At 43.5% G+C, this 21,716-nt stretch overlaps 3 protein-coding genes and 1 long non-coding RNA gene across 5 annotated transcripts; 2 read left to right on the top strand and 2 right to left on the bottom strand.

Moving 5' to 3' along the window:
• Positions 1-2,183: 2,183 nt before the first annotated feature.
• On the top strand, positions 2,184-2,852 carry LOC105202185. Its single transcript, XM_011170578.1, has one exon. It carries the CDS (start codon positions 2,184-2,186, stop codon positions 2,850-2,852), a length of 669 nt encoding a protein of 222 aa, XP_011168880.1.
• Positions 2,853-5,228: 2,376 nt separating this feature from the next.
• On the top strand, positions 5,229-7,468 carry LOC113003433. Of its 2 annotated transcripts, XM_039447071.1 has the most exons (4): positions 5,229-6,005; positions 6,111-6,285; positions 6,364-6,545; positions 6,650-7,468. In XM_039447071.1, exons 1-4 carry the CDS (start codon positions 5,825-5,827, stop codon positions 7,099-7,101), a joined length of 990 nt encoding a protein of 329 aa, XP_039303005.1. In that variant the 5' UTR covers positions 5,229-5,824; the 3' UTR covers positions 7,102-7,468. The 2 variants fall into 2 exon arrangements, with proteins under 2 accessions (XP_039303005.1, XP_039303004.1); XM_039447070.1 differs by having other exon boundaries at positions 6,111-6,545.
• Positions 7,469-7,612: 144 nt separating this feature from the next.
• Positions 7,613-9,716, bottom strand: LOC113004312 (protein ALP1-like). Its single transcript, XM_039447069.1, has 4 exons — positions 9,528-9,716; positions 8,877-9,420; positions 8,444-8,793; positions 7,613-8,374 (listed from the first exon to the last, which is right to left on the bottom strand). The coding sequence occupies exons 2-4, from the start codon at positions 9,194-9,196 to the stop codon at positions 7,728-7,730; spliced, it is 1,317 nt and encodes a 438-aa protein (XP_039303003.1). The 5' UTR covers positions 9,197-9,420; positions 9,528-9,716; the 3' UTR covers positions 7,613-7,727.
• A 110-nt stretch (positions 9,717-9,826) lies between these two features.
• Positions 9,827-10,238, bottom strand: LOC113004313. Its single transcript, XR_003268974.2, has 2 exons — positions 9,990-10,238; positions 9,827-9,884 (listed from the first exon to the last, which is right to left on the bottom strand). It is a non-coding gene; the product is annotated as an uncharacterized LOC113004313 (long non-coding RNA).
• Between the last annotated feature and the right edge of the window lie 11,478 nt (positions 10,239-21,716).

Genomic DNA, 21,716 nt, shown 5'->3' with positions numbered 1-21,716 from the left:
CTGGGGATTCGCGGATGATATCACGCGACAATATCCCCTGGAAATCGAGACCACGAGCTCGCTGTCGGCAGCGCTCGCGTAAGGAGGGCCCAAGCAGGGGACGGGGGAAGACCCTACCGAGCGGAGGGGCAGCTTGCCAGATTCGACGCCTAACGAAGCGGCCGATATCGTGGTGCCCCCACCAAGAGAGGAGGGGACGTCTACTGCTCGCGAACGCGCAACGCCGCAGGGCGGATTAAGGGAGCTGTCGGCTGAGGAGAGCGCGCGGTTATCGGAATTTTTATCGTCGGAGATATCGGACGTTCCCGCGAAACTCGACGGTGTTCCGTTAGCGACGTCGCTAACGGAACACCGTATAGATGTCGGGGGGCACACGCCTATTAAACAGCGTTACTACCCGGTGTCGCCAAGGGTACAGGAAGCGATCTATGCCGAGGTCGATTCAATGCTTAAGTCCGGTATTATCGAACCCTCGAATAGCGCGTGGTCGACACCCATCGTGATGATCAAGAAACCGAACAACACGTATCGCTTTTGCTTAGACTTTCGCCGGTTAAACGAGGTATCGAAAAAAGACGCGTATCTCCTGCCGTACATGAATGCGATTTTGGATAAACTTCGGCTAGCCGGTTACATTTCTACCATCGACCTTAGCCAGGCTTACTTGCAGATCCCGTTAGAGAAAAGTAGTAAAGAGTACACCGCGTTTACGATACCGGGCAAAGGACTCTTTCAATTTACGCGGATGCCGTATGGCTTAACGGGAGCGCCCGCAACGTTACAAAGGCTTCTAGATCGTTTAATAGGTCCGGAGATGGAACCGCATGTATTCGCGTACCTTGATGATATCGTTGTTGTGACACGGACTTTCGGGGAACACCTTACGTGGTTGGGCAAAGTATTTGCGCATATTAGAGACGCGGGGCTCACGATCAACCCGGAAAAAAGTAAATTCTGTCGATCACAAGTGAAATATCTTGGTTTTCTCGTGCAAAAGGAAGGGTTAACGGTCGATCCAGAGAAGACCGCCGCTATCGTGCAGTACCCTCCACCGCAAAACGTTAAACAACTGCGTCGGTTCATCGGAATGGCGTCCTGGTATAGGCGATTTATACCGCAATGCGCGACGCGGATGGAACCGCTTACGAGTCTTCTGAAGAAGAATCGCTCTTGGGTGTGGGGGGAGACTCAAAAGCAAGCTTTTGAGTCAATTAAATTTTGTTTGACCACCCCACCCACGCTATCGTGTCCGGACTTTGATTTACCATTTTTACTGCCAACTGATGAAAGTTCCGTAGGGTTAGGCGCGATGTTAGCGCAGAAATATGGAGACGCGGAACATGTAATTGCCTACGCAAGCCGCGCGTTATCGGAAGCGGAAAGAAAATATTCCACCACGGAGTTGGAATGTCTGGCTATCGTGTGGGCTGTCAAAAAGTTTCGTCCCTATCTAGAAGGATATCGGTTTACAATCATAACGGACCATAGTAGCCTCCGGTGGCTACACAATTTAAAAAACCCGACGGGTCGTCTGGCGCGGTGGGCACTCGAGCTCCTCGAATATGATTACGTGATAGAGCATAGAAAAGGTGCGATGCACCACGTGCCGGATGCACTTTCAAGATTGTACGAAGGCGAGGAAACAGATTTTTGCGCTGCGGTCGTGATGAATGACGCGTGGTATAACTCAAAGGTCGAGGAGATAGCACGCCACCCGCGACGTTACCCGGAATGGCGAATGCTCAACGGCGAGATGTATTTTAGAAAGTCGCGCTTGATGGCGGAGGTCGTGGAGGATCGTGATAGGTGGAAACGCGTGTTGCCGCGAGAAGCGCGCCGTGCAGTAATTAGGGAGAATCACGATCCACCGCATGCCGGTCATTTGGGGGTCGAGAAGACCTTTCAGCGTATCGCGACGAGATATTACTGGCCGCGCATGCTAAGGGATATCGCGAATTACGTTAAACATTGCGGAGTGTGTCAGAGAGTAAAGGTGGAGCAAGACGTACCGGCCGGATTGATGGGGCAGCGCGTGATAGAGTCGCCGTGGACATTATGGGACCGTTGCCGACGAGTAAGTCCGGTCACGCATACTTGTAATGCAGGACTTATTTACGAAGTGGATAGAGTACTGTCCACTTCGTAAGGCTACCGGTCGACGGATTAGAGAGGCAATTGAGGAGATGGTGATTTTTCTTTGGGGCGCGCCGCGTGTACTGCTGACGGACAACGGAACGGAGTTCCTGAATCGAGACTTGCGCGCGATGTCCGAGCAGTATGGTATATATCATACGACGGTGCCACCTTATCACCCGCAGGCAAACTCGGTGGAGCGGGTGAATCGCGTCCTAAAGACCATGATCACTGCATTTGTGGAACGAGATCACCGCGAGTGGGACGTCCACCTTAATGAGTTTCGATTCGCGTACAATTCCGCACACCATACGTCTCTACAAGCTACCCTCGCCTTTCTTAATTACGGCCGAGAACCGCTACCGGTCGGTTTGCATCGCGAACAGGACGACGTCGGTGTCGAGATAGAGGAAGCGAACCCCGTCGAGTGGCGCGAACATATGGGGAAGATGGGCGCGTTACGGGAGTGGGTCGCGGAAAACTTGGAAGCCGCGCAAGAGCGGCAATCTAAGTATTATAATCGGCACAGGCGCGAAGTCACCTTTAACGTAGGCGAACAGATACTCAAAAGGTACCACGTGTTATCGGCAGGCGCACAGCACTTCTTAGCGAAACTGGCCAAGAAGTTCCATGGCCCGTTCATTATTCGACGAATTCTCTCACCAGTAGTATACGAGTTGGCTGATCTAACGGTGGGATCGTTGGCAAGGTCCACGTGAAAGATCTCAAGCAATACCATGAGCCTTTGCATGCCTAGGAGGATGGACGCGCAGGCGGACGCGGATTTCGAGTGGCGTTGGGTCCACCTGTTTGCCTGGGTCATCAGGAACCACCCGGGGTTCTGGGAGGACCTCGCCCGCTACGTCGAGGAGCGGCGCAGGCGCCCGACGCCGCGCGGAATCGTGGTGCGACAGTTGCTCCCACCGAGAGATATCGGCATCCAGGCCGAGCCCGACCAGAGGAATGTTGGCGTTCAGGTGGGGCCGCGCCAGAGAGACGCGGGCCTCCAAGTACAGCCCAACCGGCGAGATGTCGGCACGAGCACCGACCCGTACCGACGCAACGTGGGCCTCCAGACCCGCCTGTGCGACTGCGGGGAGCTGAGCGCAGCCTTGAGGGAGGGCACCCGCTGCGGGTCGTCCCGAGGAAGTCCGGGGCCCTGCCGCCCGCCCCCAAACACCCAGGGGACGCCAGCACACGGCGGGCTTCGACCAGCGCCGAGCGCGAGGCCTGCTGGAACTGCGGCTCGCTGGAACACTTCGCCTGGCGCTGCTCGCGACCACGCGCCGTGTATTGCTATCGGTGCGGACGAAGGGACACCACGGTCAACCGGTGTCCTACTTGCCAGGAGGGCTGATTCCGTCAGGGATCGTACGACCCGGAGAGGGGTCCTGCCGGCCCGGAAGCGCCCCGATACCAGGGTGGCCCACCGGGGGCCCGCCGCCGGAGCCCACATTAGCCCATGGGGCCTCAGGGGGCTGTGTGTGTTGGATGGACCTGCCCCCGTATCGTTCCAAAAAGATAATTTTTTTTATGTTATCGGACTTCCGCTACCCCTGCCGTGAGCAGGGGCTGATCCAATGAAGATTTTTTTTTTATTTGAGGGAAAACCGGTCCGACGCCTCCCGTTCTTTTGCCGCGGCTATCGGCCACCCGTACCCAAGTGGGTGTTATTTTTTTTGTCTGTTTTGTTTGTTTGTTTTGTTTGTTGGTGAGGGACGCCCTAATAAACGCCTGCTTTGTATACGTTGCTGTCTTTGGTTTTGGTGTGAATGCAGCCTGCTCCGTCTCCGTTCCTCCTATCCCATCCGATCGCCGACGCGGAAGCGCCCGATAGACGTAGGGGCGCATTGGAGCCGATCGTCCGGGACCGGAAACGGCGGGACCGCGAGATGAAGGAGCGAATAGCCAGGGGATGACCATGTCTCCCTGGCCGCGTCCTAACAGTTACGATTTTTTTTTTTGGTATGGTCGTCGGGGCCATTTTGTCGGTTGACAATTTCCTTTCTTTTTTTTTGCAAATCGGTAAGATTTTTTTTGTGTTGTGCCGTCTGATTTTTTTTTCCTGGTGATATCGCAGCCGACAGACTGGAGATTTCGGTCGCTCTGAGGCGCCTTCCTCGGTAGCTCGTGGCTGCAGAGGGACATCTGGACCGGCACGGTCCCGCTTGGCATGGGGGGGTTGTGACGTGGCAGTTTTATCTGCCTCGCCACTTCGTTCTCCGCCTAAGCGTAGCGCGAGGAGGCGCGTACGACCGGGCCGGGCACTCGGCGAGAGAGCGAAATCTCCGGCGGGACTGCGTTGCGTGTTATTTTATGTACTCATTCGCGGCTTATTACATGTAACCGCGGGCACCTCGACAAACGTCGCCTAAGGACAAGCAGCGGCGAGGGAGACGGACCGCGACAGGAAAAGGAGAGGGCGATCGTCCAGGGCCGGCGCACGGGAAGCCGCCGACGGAGAGGAGGACGAGACAAGACGTGGCGACAGATAAGAGCCACGCAAAGGAGGCTCGCTAGTGGCACAGCTGATGGACAGGCTGGGGCGGACGAACGGCCAGGACGAGGGCCGTCGAATGCCGGCTGTCGAGGAGGATAGCGGCGAAGAGTCGCCGCTGGAAAAATTTTGCTGCTGTCATCCGCGGGGACGACAAGAACGACGAGGATGTCGGATGCCGACGGAAACCGCACGACACCTGCGGAGACCCGACACTGCGCTGCCGTGACGTCACGGCTAGATAAGGGCGGCCGCTGATAGGCCGCGCCGCTAGGCGCAAGGATATCGCGCACCCTGTGGGAGGGGTAGCGCTCATCGATCGCGCATCGAGCGCGATTCTCTCGGCTTTTGCATGTAACCCGGCGATCCCTGCGGTGCGAAGCGTGAGCGAGCATGCGAGATATCGGCTGGAGATATCGGGAGCGGCTATCGTCGAGTGTGCCAGGCCCGGACAAGCCCCGCGGATCGAGGAGCGGAAGAAGAACCGTGCTGAAGTCGAGGTGACCCATCTAACCGCTGTGTACAGCCACGAGCTGTCGGTGTCGACCGGCTCGCGTTCTGAGGTGGAGCCATTAGGTTAGTGTGCGAGTGCGTCCGCCGCGTGGCGATTGAACGCACCTTGCTTCTTAGTGTTTGGCTGGCTCTCCACCTCAAGCCCGAGACCTCGTCGAGGCACCCAGCTGTCGGCTGCCGTGTGTTTGAGCCATCCCGCCGTAGAGCTCGCGGACGACCGGTTTCCCGGGAAGCCGCAAAGCCCTCGCGCACGTGCGTGAGTCGTGTTACGGCCGTGATCATACGGCCGCCCGAGATATCGGTGACTTGGTGTATCGCGCGTGTTCTATCAATTTTGTAGTGCGGTTCCGGCGACTGCGTTGTCGTCGACGCGAATCTTTTACTGTACGCACTTGTGTCTCAGAATTACGTAGCTCGCCTTAAGCCTGTTCTACAATAGCAGTAAACACAAGACGTAAGGTTGTAAGCCACAGTTGTAAAGAGCTCGTTTCCGGTTTTGAAGGACATAACCAAGGTCGTAAGCGAAATGAATTATTTTCATTTCATACGCACTACGGTCTTATGTTAACCAATCAGCAGCACATGAAAAGTGCACTTATTTAAATCAGTGTTGGTAGTATAAACTTAACGTACAGGACCAAGAAATACTTTCTTTTTTATTCAAAAAGAGGAAAAGAAATTATGGAAGAAGAAATTATAGAAGAATTTGATGAGAACGATGAACTGGATGATCAAGAACTCATTACCATAGTTAAGGCGAATCCTTTTTTGTATGACAAGTCAGACAAATTATATAGTAACAGTGAGGTAAAGAGGTTAGCTTGGGCTACTGTTGGGGAAGGATTATCCAAAAAAAAGACTGGTAAGTACTTGCAAGATTTATTTATTTGAAATCTATTAAATGCTTAGATATTTTCATTAAAAATTAATGTGGATTCATATAATGAATGCAAGTATATTTGCGTAGGTACCGATGCCGAACATAGATTTTGGCAGTTACGACAACGGTTTGGAAGAGAAAGGAAAAAAGTAATCCAATCCCGTGGTCGCTCAGGCGCTGGAGCTAACGAACAGACATACACGCCTCATTGGAATCTATATACTGAGTTGATGTTTCTAGCTGATGTGATAAAACATCGAAAGCAAGTATCAACATCTTTCTTTCTGTGGTCAATTATACTCAATCATAAATTTATTTATTTTTATTTTGTGTTGTTTAGAACTACGTCAAACTATAAAAGAAAAACAACATACGAAACTACATCACAAACGAACATCCCGTCAAGTTTATTACAAGTGAACATCCCGTCCAAATTATCAGAAGTGAACACTCCTTCAACTTACATGTTAAATTCCCCATTGACTTTGAGTTTATCGAGTGAAAAAGTGCCATATATTTCATGTAAATGTTATTTCCTAAATTTTTTACTTTATTTATACATGAGACTCAATTAAAATTGAAAAATTTGATACTTTTGATCTTAATTGTATTTTTTTGTATTTCAGGTATCGACAAATCTTCAGATATATCTGAGGATTATTCTATTCCACAACAATCTTATTCTGAAAGTGCTGTAATATTGCCGCCAGAAACTAACAATAACATAGAGTTACCTGCAAAGCAAATGCAGCAAGTGAAAGCAAATACTTATAAAAAATGTGTTCCAGAGCCAGATTTGTTTGCTAAACGAAGAAAGTTGAATGCAGATACTTTTAATAAATCACTATTAGATCAATCAAAAGATTTAAATGTTTTAGCACAAAAAGTAGGAGATGCAATCTCAACGTGTGGTTCACAAGCTACATCTCATACTACAGATTTTCAAAATATATTTTCTCTTGAAATTAAGAGTATGTTAAGTTCCATAGGTTTTACTTTGCAAAAAGTACCTGAATCTAAACAATTGGATTGCATGATTGCTATCATGCAATTGCTAAAACAATATATTGATAAGTAAAAGTTGAGACTTTTTATATAAGTTGTTTGAACAAAGATCTCATTAAAAAATGTTTTATTTTAACGCAAGTTAACAAGTCAGTTTTTTTAATAAAAATAAATTTGCTTTTTATATATTATTTTCAAAGATCTTGAAATGGAGAATTCAATAATTTTAGTTTATCTATTAAAAGTTTGTAGTATTATTTTTTTAATATTTTTTAAATATTCTTCTTTTGAAAGTAAATATACGTATAAAGCATTATTAACTAATAGACACTAGAATCAAAATAAAATTTTGTTTTAAAATAATTACCGTTTTTTTCTATCAAAATTAATTTTGTGATAAAATAATTCATGTTCCTAAATAAATGTTTATTTAACATAGCTAAATTGTGTTACGTATATTATATTTCTAAATATATTTTACATATAACATACCATGTGTTTACAAAAAAAAAATATATTTTATTTGAAATTATAGCATTATTTTGTATTGTTATATTATTTTAGTAAATGTAACACTTTCATATTAATAAAAAGTTTATTTACAAGTAATATATTTGATATCTGACTTTAACACATATGAGAGAGATGTAGAAACTATATATACACACGTACTATATTAATACACTCTACATATACACTCTAAACACATATATTAATATTGGATTTCCTCAATGCTTTTTCAAATTGCCAAGGTACTTGAGCATTGCCAGTGGGTGATACAAAATAATCTTTAAGATAATTGCGTAAACCTATAGAAACAGCTCCAGCTCTGTTAGGTCCCACTCTTGACAATTCTTTGAAATATTGTCCAGCCCCTATAATACGCCAACGACCTTCTACTAATCCTCCTTCTGTATCTTCTACATCTAGCCAATTAGGTGGACAATATTGATCAGCACGCTGATTATTGTTATGGATCATAGCAAAATTGTGTAAACAAACAAGGGCTTTACAAATATTATGTGCATTCTCTACTGAGCAACACATCCTTTTGTGCAGAATCCTCCATCGAGAAGAAAGAATCCCAAAAGTATTTTCTATACACAATCTTGCTCTGCTTAAGCGATAGTTAAATACACGCTCTTCGTTTGTCATTTTATTCATTTTTCTTGGAAAAGGACGCATTAAATACGGTTTTAACGGAAATGCTTCGTCAGCTACAGCAACATACGGAAAAGGAATATTTCTTTGTAGTAAAGGAGTGGGTTCAGGTAAGCCTGCTGTATCATTTTCTAAATCAACAGCCAAATCTGTCTGACTCCATATGCCACCATCACTTAATGAACCTGTAAAAAAATCATGCTTATTATTACACAAACGACTTAAATATAATGTTAAATAAAACAATTACTTACCAAATTGACCAACATCGACCCATGTAAATTTGTAATTAGCATCACACATCGCCAGGAGGACAATGCTAAAATATCCTTTATAGTTGTAGAAATAAGACCCTGAGTTTGGAGGTGTTTGTATTTCCATATGGCGGCCATCAAGTGCCCCAATGCAATTTGGAAATTGCCATTTAAGAAAGAAGTCTTCACTTATCTTTTTCCATTTTTCAGCATTTAATGTGGGTAAAACAATAGGTTGAAGAGCGAGCCATATTGCTTGGCAAACTTCATATATAATTTTATATACTGTCGATTTCCCCATGCGAAATTCCAAATGTTTACTTTGCACAGTATCACCTTGGGCAAGATACCTGTAAAAAGAATAAAGTAATTAAATTCTGTATTTAGGTAATAAATATAGGTAATAAAAAAACAAACAATTGTATTAACTTACGTCAAAGTTACGGCTAATCTTGCATGAGGCGAAAAAGATTTTCGTATACTATGCTTTCTCAAATAAGGAGTTACTAGTCTCAGTAGTATTTCATATTGTTCAGGCCAAAGCCGGGTGTAACCAAAAAATTCTTCATGGTCAGTTAATCTAATTTCGCGAAATAGGTTACACATGAATCCGTGATGTTTCTTTTTATTAAGTGGTCTGATCCACCAACGTCTTGTTTTCACTCTCTGTGTTTGCAAAGCAATTTGCAGTAAAATACTTTGATGCCTTAATAAAATAAAGAGGGTTGTAAGACCTAATTTCTTCAAGTCCATCTCTATAACCACAAACAACAGTTGTGATGTCACAGCGTGTAAGTCTGTTCGTTAACTCCAGCGTCTGAGCGACTACGTGATTGGATTACTTTTTTCCTTTCTCTTCCAAACCGTTGTCGTAACTGCCAAATTGTTAGTTTCTGGCGTCAATATTACAGCACTTTCAGAATAAGATTGTTGTGGAATAGAATAATCCTCAGATATACCTGAAGATTTGTCGATACCTGAAATACAAAAAAATACAATTAAAATCAAAAGTATCAAATTTTTCAATTTTAATTGAGTCTCATGTATAAAGAATAAAGTTAAAAATTTAGGAAATAACATTTACATGAAATATATGGCACTTCTTCACTCGATAAACTCAAAGTCGATGGGGAATTTAACGTGTAAGTTGAAGGAATGTTCACTTCTGATAATTTGGAAAGGACGTTCACTTGTAATATAAGTATAAAGTTGACGGAACGTTCGTTTGTGATGAAGTTTCATATGTTGTTTTTCCTTTATAGTTTGACGTAGTTCTAAACAACACAAAATAAAAATAAATAAATTTATGATTGAGTATAATTGATCACAGAAAGAAAAATGTTGATACTTGCTTTAGGTGTTTTATCACATCAATTGGATTACTTTTTTCCTTTTTCTTCCAAACCGTTGTCGTAACTAAATCTATGTTCGGCATCGGTGCCTACGCAAATATACTTGCATTCATTATATGAATTCACATTAATTTTTAATGAAAATATTTGAGCATTTAACAGATTTCAAATAAATAAATCTTGCAAGTACTTACCAGTCTTTTTCTTGGACAATCCTTCCTTAACAGTAGCCCAAGCTAACCTCTTTACTTCAAGTCGTCCATTGCTTTTAACATTAAACATTCTTTCTCCTGATTGGTCTGTCTTAAAGCCATTGTAGACAGCACGGTTTTAAAGATATTTTAAGTTCTATGATCCTAGATTAATGCTACAACCTTACGTCTTGTGCTTACTGCTATTGTAGAACAGGCTTTAGCGGAGGCTCTGCGTTCGCGTTCTTGCCGCGCCGGTCAGAGCGCGCGTGATTGGCTGCCGCGCTTCGCGCGGGACCAGTCGTCGTGATCGGCGCGTGTAGCGTAATTATGGTCTGAGTTGAAATAATTCCCGCGTTCGGCTTATTAATTTCTTTTTGGTCAATGCCTTATCTCTTTGTCTTTCTTTCTTACGTTAACCGCTATTCTTTTTTGTTCTTATTTTATTGTATGCCGTCTCTATTATGCACTGCAATATATGTGTTCTCTATCTGTTATATCGGCCTGACTTTACTTAATTTCTCGCCTACCCGTCGTCTCCCGTAAGAGAGCCGCTTCGTCCCTGTCTCCGCTTTCCCGCCCCTCTACCGGTTAGAGGAGCTAGCTGGCCGCGTGCGAGCGACGATTTCGCGTTTCGGCATGACGCATTCTCGCGTGTTGTGAATCCGTGTTTAGAGTGGAAAAGTGAACCCGGAGACGCGACCGGTATCATCGCGTCTGGCGCCCAATCTCGCGATTTGGTGCAAATGTTTGGTGTTTCTCGGTTCGCTCGTCGCTCCCGCGCGTGTTTCGCGAGCTATTCCGTTGTTTGATCGCGTATCTTGCCGTTGCTCTCCGGCGTCAGGAAAAGTACGTGACAATACATATCAGCACTAAGTATTCACAGGTCGTCACGAGGGATTAGTTCGCAGCGATCTTAGAGGTTAAGCAACGTTCACCAGAGTCGCGACTTGGATGGGTGACCGCTTGGAAATATCGCAATATTACTGCAATATCTCAGCAATATTGCTGTAACATTGCTGCAATATATTATGTCCGCAAAAATTAATCACAGAAATATTATTGCAATATCTCAGAAATATTATTGAAATATTGCAATAATATTACTGCGACAAATTAAATAACAATACAAAATATTATTTACATGTAAAAATATAAAATTTTATGTGGAACAGCGTTTCACACACACGTCACATTAGAAAAAGAATCAGAACGAGTATTCGTCTCCAAATTACAACTAGCAACAATTTTTTTTTAAATCTCACTGAAGTGTGAGCTAGTGAGTCGGCTGCGGTGGCGTCTAGATATAACACCTGTAGCTGCATTCGACTCACGAGAAGGTCTCCAGCGGCGCAGCTACTTAACGGTGGTGCCAGCACTTACTTGTTTGCGTGGAGTCTTATGCACACGGCGGGACCGCATAGCGGCTGTGCACACGCTCGCTTGTTTTGTCGTATGTTGTGACGGTTAGTGACCGAGCCGCAACATTATATACATTCATATAATTAATGAACATTGTAAAATACCTAATTAATGATAGAATATATATAACCATATTTTTTAATACAATTAAAAAAAAGTAAAGTCTAAAGAAAAATTTGTTGGAAATTTAATATTTTAATTAACTTGAAAAACCTTTTACTGATGTATAATAGTCTAATCAATATTAATGAATAAATTATTTTACGAAATAATGTGCCGAGCAGTAAATATTAAACAACGTAAAAATGTATATTTTTTTTCAAAAACTTCTAAATATACCTTAAAATATTTATTGCCCAGTGAATAATAAATGTGTATTGACAAAACTTTTTGTAAACATTTTCTTTAAAAAAATTTTTTATGATAAAAATTTTTTAAAATTAAAATCAATTTTTGTGATTCTGTAAAAATTATAAATGGCAATAAGACAAATACGAAAGTTTTTCTGTAATTTTTTAATAAAATCATTATTGATCGAGTTGTAAAGCGATAATTAAATTGATAGATTACATAGAAGAGAGTACATTAGTTTATATATACAGTTTAAGGATAAACTAAGTAAATACCTAAACTAATATTAAAATTAATTTTTTTTTTAACTTTTACTTTCATTCCACGAAAGGGCAAAGACATTATTATTTTATTTGTAAATTGATTTCTTCTACGAGGTGTGTTCAAAAAGTATCGCGAATTTTGTGTTTTTTCAAAAATTATTTATTTATTCATGAATATCTATTTTGTCCCCTTCAAAGTAATCCCCATGAGATATTATACACTTGTGCCAACGGTTTTTCCAATCTTCGAAGCACTTCAAAAAATCATTTTTCTTTATCTTGTTCAGCTCCTCCTTCGATGCCGTCTTTATCTCGTCAAGCGTAGCGTAACGTCGTCCTTTCATGGGCCTCTTCAGTTTAGGGAACAAGAAAAAGTCACAGAGGGCCAGATCTGGGGAATACGGTGGCTGCGGCATCATTAGTGTGTTGTTTTTGGCCAAAAAGTCGCGCACAAGCAACGATGTGTGAGCAGGGGCGTTATCGTGGTGCAAAAGCCAATTTTTGTTCTTCCACAAATCCGGGCGTTTCTGGCGGATTGCTTCGCGCAAATTGCGCATAACTTGCAGGTAATATTCCTTATTGACCGTTCTACCCTGTGGCAAGAACTCATGATGCACCACGCCCCTGCAATCGAAGAAAACTGTCAGCAAAACTTTCACATTCGACCGAACTTGGCGCGCTTTTTTCGGTCTTGGTTCGTGCGGCAGCTTCCACTGAGATGATTGAGCTTTGGTTTCCACGTCATAACCATAAACCCACGATTCGTCACCAGTTATGACCCTCTGGAGCAAATTTGGGTCGTCGCGGACAGAGTCCAACATCTCATTAGCAATGTTCATGCGATGCTGTTTTTGGTCGCAATTGAGCAATTTTGGTACGAATTTCGCGGCGACCCGTCTCATGCCCAAATCATTGATAAAAATCGAATGGCACGAGCCAATCGATATGTTTAGGTCCTCAGCAACTTCTCTAACGGTGATTCGACGATTGGCCAATACCATTTTCTCCACTTCATTAATTTTTTCGTCTGTTGTTGAAGTGCTCGGGCGTCCGGCACGCTCTTCGTCGTTCACATCTTCTCGGCCTTCTGAGAACATTTTGTACCACCGATAAACGTTGCTTCGGTCCAAGGTAGCTTCTCCGTATGCCACAGTCAACATTCGGAATGCATCCGCGCACTTAATTTCGTTTTTCACACAAAATTTGATACAGGTTCTTTGATCCATTTTTTTGAATAGGTAAAAATCGAAGACGATCCAAAACACGTGCAAGCAAAGCAGCTGTCAACAATTAAGTGAACATTCAAAATGGCCGAGCTTGTCGGCATAAGTGAGAGACATGAGTACCAACATAACGCCACAAAAAGATCGAAATTCGAATATACGTAACCCGCGAAAATTCAAAATTCGCAATACTTTTTGAACACACCTCGTATAATATACCGAAATTACCAGAATATTATAGATACTGAAAATATCCAATTAATCAAAGAGATAGTGACGTTGCATTAATAAGACATAATAGAAACGTCATTTGACATTACCTTGTTTTTTGGGATTAAATATTGCAACAATATATTGCAATGATATCACTGGAATATTTTAATGTTATTATCACTGTGTAATATCACAGTAATATTTCTGTGATATTCCTGTGATATCACTAGAATACTTCAATGTCATTATCACTGTGTAATATCACAGTAATATTTCTGTGATATTTCACAGTAATATGTAATATTTCTGTGACATTACAATATTTCTGTGATATCACAGAAATATTACGTGCTATGTGGAAAATAATGAATATAACTATTTTACTAACATTTGTTTACTATTTATGCAGTAATAATATCAGGCACAAACTGCATGTCAAAACAATTATAAATTATAATTAATATTAAAACTAATTGTTATAAACCAACTGAAATAAATTATAGTTAAATTATAATAATTTTAAAGCATTTTCTTCTTTCATGAATAAAAACGACTATATTAACACTATAATAACAGTATACAATCCAGTGTTTTTCATTTACATTTATATCACTGGAACGGATGCCGTTTCTCTAGCGAACATTTTTAACCTCATTTTCTACGCGATGTTGAAAACGATGTCAAATATGATCTAAATGTATAATCCGTGGGTAAATGATATCAAATAATCGATATTTATCCGTGATAACATTGTATCACACAGTGTTTATGATTATAATATTTCATTACATACCTGTTTTCTCTTATCAATGCACAAAATAGGCCGGAGAGGTATGCTCCCTGCCGAAAATATGCGATTAAAACCGATTAAAAAAAAGTAATCCAAATCGATCGGGATTTCTGCACCGAAAAAACGGTATTAAGACCGATTAAAAATCAGATCGGAATTAGTATAATTCGGACGGATTAATATTGGGATAAATCCATTTCAATCCGAAATTACATGATTTCATAAATTATAATTAAATCGAATTTTAATGCGATATGACACGCTGAGACGCTAACAAATCTTGTGTGCCATTTTTAAATAAAAAGATATTTTGATGACAACACTATAAATCACGTTAAAAAATTTGTAAAATTGTCCAAAAGCTATGATTTTTTGACAGTTCATAAACCGTCAAGAAAAAAATTGTTTTAGAACAATTTTACAAATTTGTTAAAATAATTTACAATGTTATTTTATCAAAATAGCTTTTTATTTGAAAATAGCACGCAAGAATTCTCAGCGTCTTAGCGTATCATTTTTCGCTACTAGTGTCAGGATTCCTAAATGTGATTGTCACTGAGAGTATTTAGGAGTCTTAATGCAACTACATTAAAATTTGTAAAAATTTTTATATTATGCATTACACTTAAACAATTTATAAATTTAAAAACAGAAATATATATAGAATAGGTGTCGTATTTCACAGTCAGAAATATCGTAAAGCACGAAAGACGAGCGATACAATGGTTCAGTTGCATTCAGGTAAATATGAACAAATATTATACATCACTCTCTTAAAAAATAAATGTCACATTCAAATATCAAAAATTACAATCAGTTCCAACAAACCGTTCGTACATGTATCGTACATGGATAAGATAGAATCAGAAGATTATGTACATAGCTCAATAGTTTTAATAAGTGATGTAAAAAGCAAGATTATTCATGTAGATGTAGGATATTCTAGATATTTATGCAAACCTCCGAATGTATATGAGATTCAATAATATGGTAATAAATACAATGCTGTTTATAAAAAAATGTTATTGTACATTTTATTTAAAAAAATGTTAATGCAAATGTTATGCAAACCTCAATATAGTTAAAATTATTAATAAGAAATATTATTGTAATAAACAACTTTTTTTTTATTTAAAAAATCTACAATTTATGTCCAGGTATACTAACGTGGTTGAAATTTAATTGTTGGTTAATTTACAGAATGACAACGTCAAAATTTCTAATATAATTATTGCATATAATATAGTAGAAATGCTTAAATTTCGGAGTTGCCAGCATCCTACAAGTTAACCAATGATTAAATTTAAACCTTTGATAGAAATGGGCATTAAGCGGATTATTTTGGATTATATATCCATTCGATTATTCAAATTTATTTGGATTGACAGCAGTATGGATTAGAATGTAATTATTTCGGATTAGAAATAATTTGCGAAAGCGATATTAAAATCAATTACGGTTTGTATAGAATTAAAACCGATTATTTTTTAATCCGCTCTTGGATTGAATCGATTAAAACATGCTTAAAACCGATTAAAAAGGATTCCGTTTTAATCGGTTTTAATCGCACATTTTCGGCAGGGCTGGTTTCGGAAATACACTGCACTGATACACACTGAGGCTGCGATCAACTAGACATTACAAATTCTTCGAAGCATCTGATTAATCAATCAGAACAAAGAATTTTACAAATTGACCAATTAAAGGATGTTAACTTGACCGCACTCTAGGCACACACCAACTACCGAGTATCTTAATTAATTAATTAATTATAATTGCCTTAATTAATGGCGGGAAGTATTGGCAGAGAGGAACCTCTTTGGTATCGGAACCGACTGAAAATGGCATTGCTATTAAGTTAGGTTAGGTTAGGTTAGGTTAATAAAATTTCACGTATTTTAAATTATATAATATCAAAATGTATGTAATATAACCGTTATTATAACATGCAATATTGTAATTATATTGCTGTTCGTCTATTATAACACATTAATAACAGGCATCATAATAGTTTCATAATCTAGTTATATTGCATGTATAAAGTAATATTATATAATTATAATATAAATAGAATGTAACATCTGTTATATTACATGTTACTCCTATATTATATAACATACATATTCTGTGTTTACTGGGATGATTTTGCTTTTATAACTTCACAATAAATTATTTTTCGGCAATGCCGATTGTGCAGTCACTCTCCTGAGATTTTGAACTTTTGTTAAAAAAAAATTGTAGAAAAATATTGATTGTAATTAAAGTTATAACTTCTCAAAGTTAAAAAAGTCTCCCAGACCCAAAAATGTGTTTCCGTATTTTACAGGATCGGTGTGTTTGAGGAGGCGGAGCGCCTCTGTGAGATTATGTCGCGTGCCTGCGACGCCTCCATGCCCCGCAGCAGACCTATGGCGCGCCGCGCCGCCTACTGGTGGTCCGCGGAGCTCGCCGAACTAAGGCGAGCTACCGTGGCCGCCAGGCGGGCGCACACGCGCGCCAAGCGACGGGGCATGGAGGAAGCGTTGACAAACGCCACGGCGGTCCTCAGGGATGCCAGAAAGGCCCTGAGGACCGCCATAGCTCGGGCGAAGGCCGCGGCCTGGGAGGATATGATCTCCGAGCTGGATCGCGACCCATGGGGCAGGCCATACTGTATAGTGATGAAAAGGCTTCGCCCATGGGCGCCTCCAGTCTCGGAGACGCTGGACCCCCAGTTCCTCCAAAGGGTGGTGAACACACTGTTCCTCACCCGGGGGAGGGACATCCCGGAAAAGTCCGGCCCTCCCCCAGGATGGTCGGAGGAACTGGAGGTGTCCAGGCACGAAATGGTCGCGGCCTTCGCCCGAATAACTGGCAAAAAAGCGAAGGCGCCCGGGCCGGATGGCATCTATGCCAAAATCTGGACCCGGGCATCGCCTATCGTAGGGGAGGCACTTCGTGCCACGTACACGAAGTGCCTCCGGGAAGGTACCGTCCCCAGGAGGTGGAAGAGGGCCCGGCTTGTCCTCCTTAAAAAGGAGGGCAAGCCCGCGGAGAGTCCCTCCTCGTACAGGCCCCTCTGTATGCTGGATGATGCGGGTAAGATCTTCGAGCGAATAATCGCTAACCGCATCATCCGGCATATGGCCCGGAATGGTCCTGAACTGTCCCCCAAACAATACGGATTCCGAGAGGCGCGATCGACAATTGACGCGATACGTCAGGTTCGGTCCCTCTCGGAATCCCTAACGGGGGACGGGATGGTGGCGTAGGCGATATCCCTGGATATCGCCAACGCCTTTAATAGTCTCCTCTGGGGCGAGGTGGTGGCGGCGCTAAGCGAGTACTTTCGCCTGCCGCCCTACCTCGTCGCCATCGTTCAGGACTATTTCCGGGATAGGGAGCTGGAGTTCCGCGACAAAGACGGACTCCAGCAGCGGAGGGACGTGTCATGTGGCGTTCCACAGGGGTCCGTGTTGGGCCCCCTGCTATGGAACGCCGCATACGACAAAGTGCTCCGCACGGCCCTCCCCCCCCCCGCTGCTACGTCGTTGGCTACGCTGACGACACGTTCATAGTGGCGGGGGGGACCTCCTGGGGAGGAGCAGTCGCCAACGGCGACTGGGCAGTGGCCTGTGTCGTCGGTGCCATAAAAGGCCTGGGCCTGAGGGTGGCCCCGGAGAAGACAGAAGCCATATTCTTTCACGATGGCTCCTCCGGGGTACCGCCCCAGGCCTTCGTCCTGGTGGACAACACTCGTGTTCAGGTGGGTGCAACCCTGAAGTACCTTGGGTTGCACCTGGACAGTCGCTGGGCCTTCGCTGATCACTTTGACCAGCTGGCCCAGCGGTTGGGCAGGAGATTGAACGCCCTCAATGGGTTGATGCCCAACCTCCGGGGTCCGAAGGTGAGTGCTAGACGCGCGTACGCCCTCGCGATCATGTCCGGGGCTCTGTACGGAGCCCCGGTGTGGTTCCGCGAGGCGCTGGCCAGCCGCCGCATCAAGAAGGTGTTGCACGACGTGCAGCGGCGGCTGGCGCGAAGGATAACGCGCGCGTTTCGCACCGCTCACAACGCGGCAATCATGGCCCTGGCGGGGCTCCCCCCGGCGGAGTACACGGCCGATGCCCTGGCGTGGACCTACGCCAGGGCAAAAGCCATCCGCCTTGAGGGGGGGGTAGTCACCCCCAGGGCCGCCGCGTTGCTACGGGAGAGGGCCCGTCGGCGGGTGATGAGGTCATGGAAGAGGAACCTCATCGACAACCCGCCGGCGGCCGGATCTCGGATCTTGGAGGCCGTCCTACCACACCTGGACGAGTGGGTGGGCCGCCCGTTTGGCGGCTTGTCCTACAGGATGACACAGGTGCTCACCGGGCATGGTTGTTTCGGTGAGTACCTGTGCAGGATAAGGAGGGAGCCGACGACACAGTGCCACCACTGTGGCGCCGCCCGGGACTCCGCGCGGCACACGCTGGAAGAGTGTCCAGCGTGGGAAGAGCTGCGCGGAGTCTTGAGGGCCGAAGTGGGAGATGACCTCTCCCTGCCGGCCATCATCAGTCAGATGGTCGGCAGGGAGAGCGCCTGGAAGGCGGTCTCCTCCTTCTGCGAGCGAGTCATGCTGCAGAAGGAGGAGGCCGAAAAGGTGCGGGAGCGTCAGCCTGGGGATCGTATGCCCCCAGGCGACGCGAGGAACAGAAGGGGCGGCGGAGACGGGGGTCACGCTTCGTCTCGGCCCCCGCCCCGTCCGCCCCGACCGAGAAGAAGCGGCCCCCGCCCCCGGAGTTCCACCGGGCGGCGGCGGGGCAGAAGAGCCGTGGCGGTCGCCCCCTCGCTCCCCACTATTGCGGAGGAGAGGGACGACGGCGACCGCCACAGGAATGATGAAATGGAGCGACCCTCCTCCCCTGCGGCTGCCGGCCCAGCTTTCGGGACGCGCAGCCGTGGGAGGAGGGCAGCTCCCCATGTAAGTGAGCCCGGCGAGGCAAACCTGACTTAACGGTCCGGGGGAGCGATCGCGCGTCACAATGCGCCATCGCTCCCCCTCTAGCGCCTCGCCGGGGTGCTGGTGGGGGGAGGGGAAGGAACTCCTTCCTACCTCCTCCCCCCCCAACACGGAGAAGAGTATGCCGCCGCGCCGGGCTAGTCCGGCGCGTAGGGGCTCGGGACATCCGGCCGGGGGGCCGGACTCCAGGGCTTTACCCCCGTAAACATCACAAGGGGAAGAGGCGGGGGAGGGCTGGTGTCCCTCTCCCCCGACCTTAGGCCGGCTTGGCCTCACGGCCCTGCCGGGGGACCCGCACCAGGGTGCTCCCCGGCGTGCTGAGGCGGCCTCGGCCGACCTGGTCCGGGGGTCTCAGGAAGCATGCTGTACGCGTTCCCGGAGTCCCCCCCAGTCAAGGACCTGAGCTGGACACCCGGAGAGGTTTTAGTGGGTATGTCCTCGCCGACACGTTGTCGGCGGGGAAGAGTCCCACATAACCGCCAGGCCTCCCCCGGGGCCTGGGGTATGCGGTAACGCATTTCCTCTCTGTTAACAAAAAAAAAAAAGATCGGTGTGTTTAATGGTTAACATATAATATGTATTATTAAAACAGAATAAATATTTTTATAATTACTATAAATAAACAAAATATTTATAAAAGTGTTTACAAAATAATAATACAAATATTTATTTATTTATTATAAATATTTATATTAATATTTTTGTAAATATTTATTTTTTATTCACCATAAATATTTTAGAAAATATTTAATAAATATTTTAACAATACTTTGAATAAATATTTTTATAATCTTTTTCTATCATATATATAAAATATGTATAAAATATTTCTATAATATTTATAAAAAAAATTATAAATGTTTATTAATATTTATCATAAATATTGTGTGCTATCTGGATATAACATACATATTTCATTGAAATATATTAAAATACATAAATATATAATTTTAATCAATTATGATATTACACATTTCTTTATATTTGGAGGAAATATTATAATAAAGAATTGTCGAAAACTATTTATAACAATGTTATTGGAAATTTTATACTAATAATAAGTTTTGTACACTATTGTCCTTCAGTTGCCTGAAAAACAGTTTCCTTCCTATTGCTTTTAAATAGTCTTATACAAAAGGATTAGCGGCTGCGATATAACAACGAGACTGTAACCAAAGGAAAATTTGTAATTAAGTATTTCTCCTTTTGTGCAAAGAATGCATTGCTATCTGGGAACCTGATATTATCAAACATTTAGTTTTTTGTAGTTGGCCAACCTGCGGGTTTCGCGTAGCTTGACGCGAAAAAGGGGCGTGATTTCCAAGTTTTGCACACACCATGTAATCCTTCCACCATGCGGTGAAGGGATAACATGGTGTGTACAGTTTAGCCATATCTCTCTCTAAAAATCTGCTCTCTCACTGTCTATCGGTGAGTTATAGTTGACCAGACAGCCAATTGTGAAAAGTAAAATTATTTAATGTTAGTCAGTTAGTATGCTGGTCTGCATTAGAACGTTCCTTCTTGCTTTCACTAAATTTCAAATATATATCTATTTCATGTTAGGCTGCGGTCCATTTAGTACTTCTGAACGCTCTGAATGCTACGCTCTAAACGCTACGCTATGATCGGTCCACTAGTGTTACCAATATTACAATCACTACACAAGTGGATCAGTTTGTAGCAGTTGTAGCACTTGAATCAATTAGCCGCGGTTTATCCAAATTTAATAATGGAATCAGTTCCAATTTTAGTAAATGTTTATAATACATTCAACGATATAATATCTTATATATATGATGATGAGGAAGAAGAAATAGAATTTTGCTTAATGAGTTATGAATCAAAGAAAACGAAGAACGCCTAAAATTGAAGGTTATGTAGAATGTATTATCCCATCTCTCACTGCTATGGAATTCAAGAGTCATTTCAGGTAAAGTCATAATTTTAATTTATTTTTTCTCGCGTAGCAGAAACAAAGAAAGTTAATGATAATAATTCCTTTTTATTGTCAATTGATATATCATGTTTAAACATGTATGAACACAAATACGGCCCCAAACAAACTATTGATGAAGCCAAGAGCGGTTTCAGCGCGAATCGAAATACGGCTCAAGTCGTAATTTCCCGCCAAATATTGAAACGCTCCAGCTAACCCATCTCCCGAGGTGAGGCAGTTAGAGCAAATCGAGAGCGAAAACGATGACGTATTGATGACGTAATAAGAGCTATTGGGAGCGTTCCGAAGCGTCAAATGGACCAGCCATATTAATGCTACGAATGCTCTGTAGCGTTTGAAGCGCTAAGTGGACCGCAGCCTTAAATGCACACTAATTCCCTGATAGCCAAATGACCGTAATCAGATGACATTTTGCTGTCACTTATTCCGCATTTAATTTCATCAAAGTAGAACCAAAGTGTTTCTACAAACTGTCTATTGTTCTGACGTCATTAAAGTCTTCATTTAAATTCAGCAAATTGCCAGCA

This window comes from Solenopsis invicta, chromosome 3 (assembly GCF_016802725.1).
Source record: "Solenopsis invicta isolate M01_SB chromosome 3, UNIL_Sinv_3.0, whole genome shotgun sequence".
NCBI lineage: Eukaryota > Metazoa > Arthropoda > Insecta > Hymenoptera > Formicidae > Solenopsis > Solenopsis invicta.
This window is presented reverse-complemented; position numbering and strand designations above follow the sequence as displayed.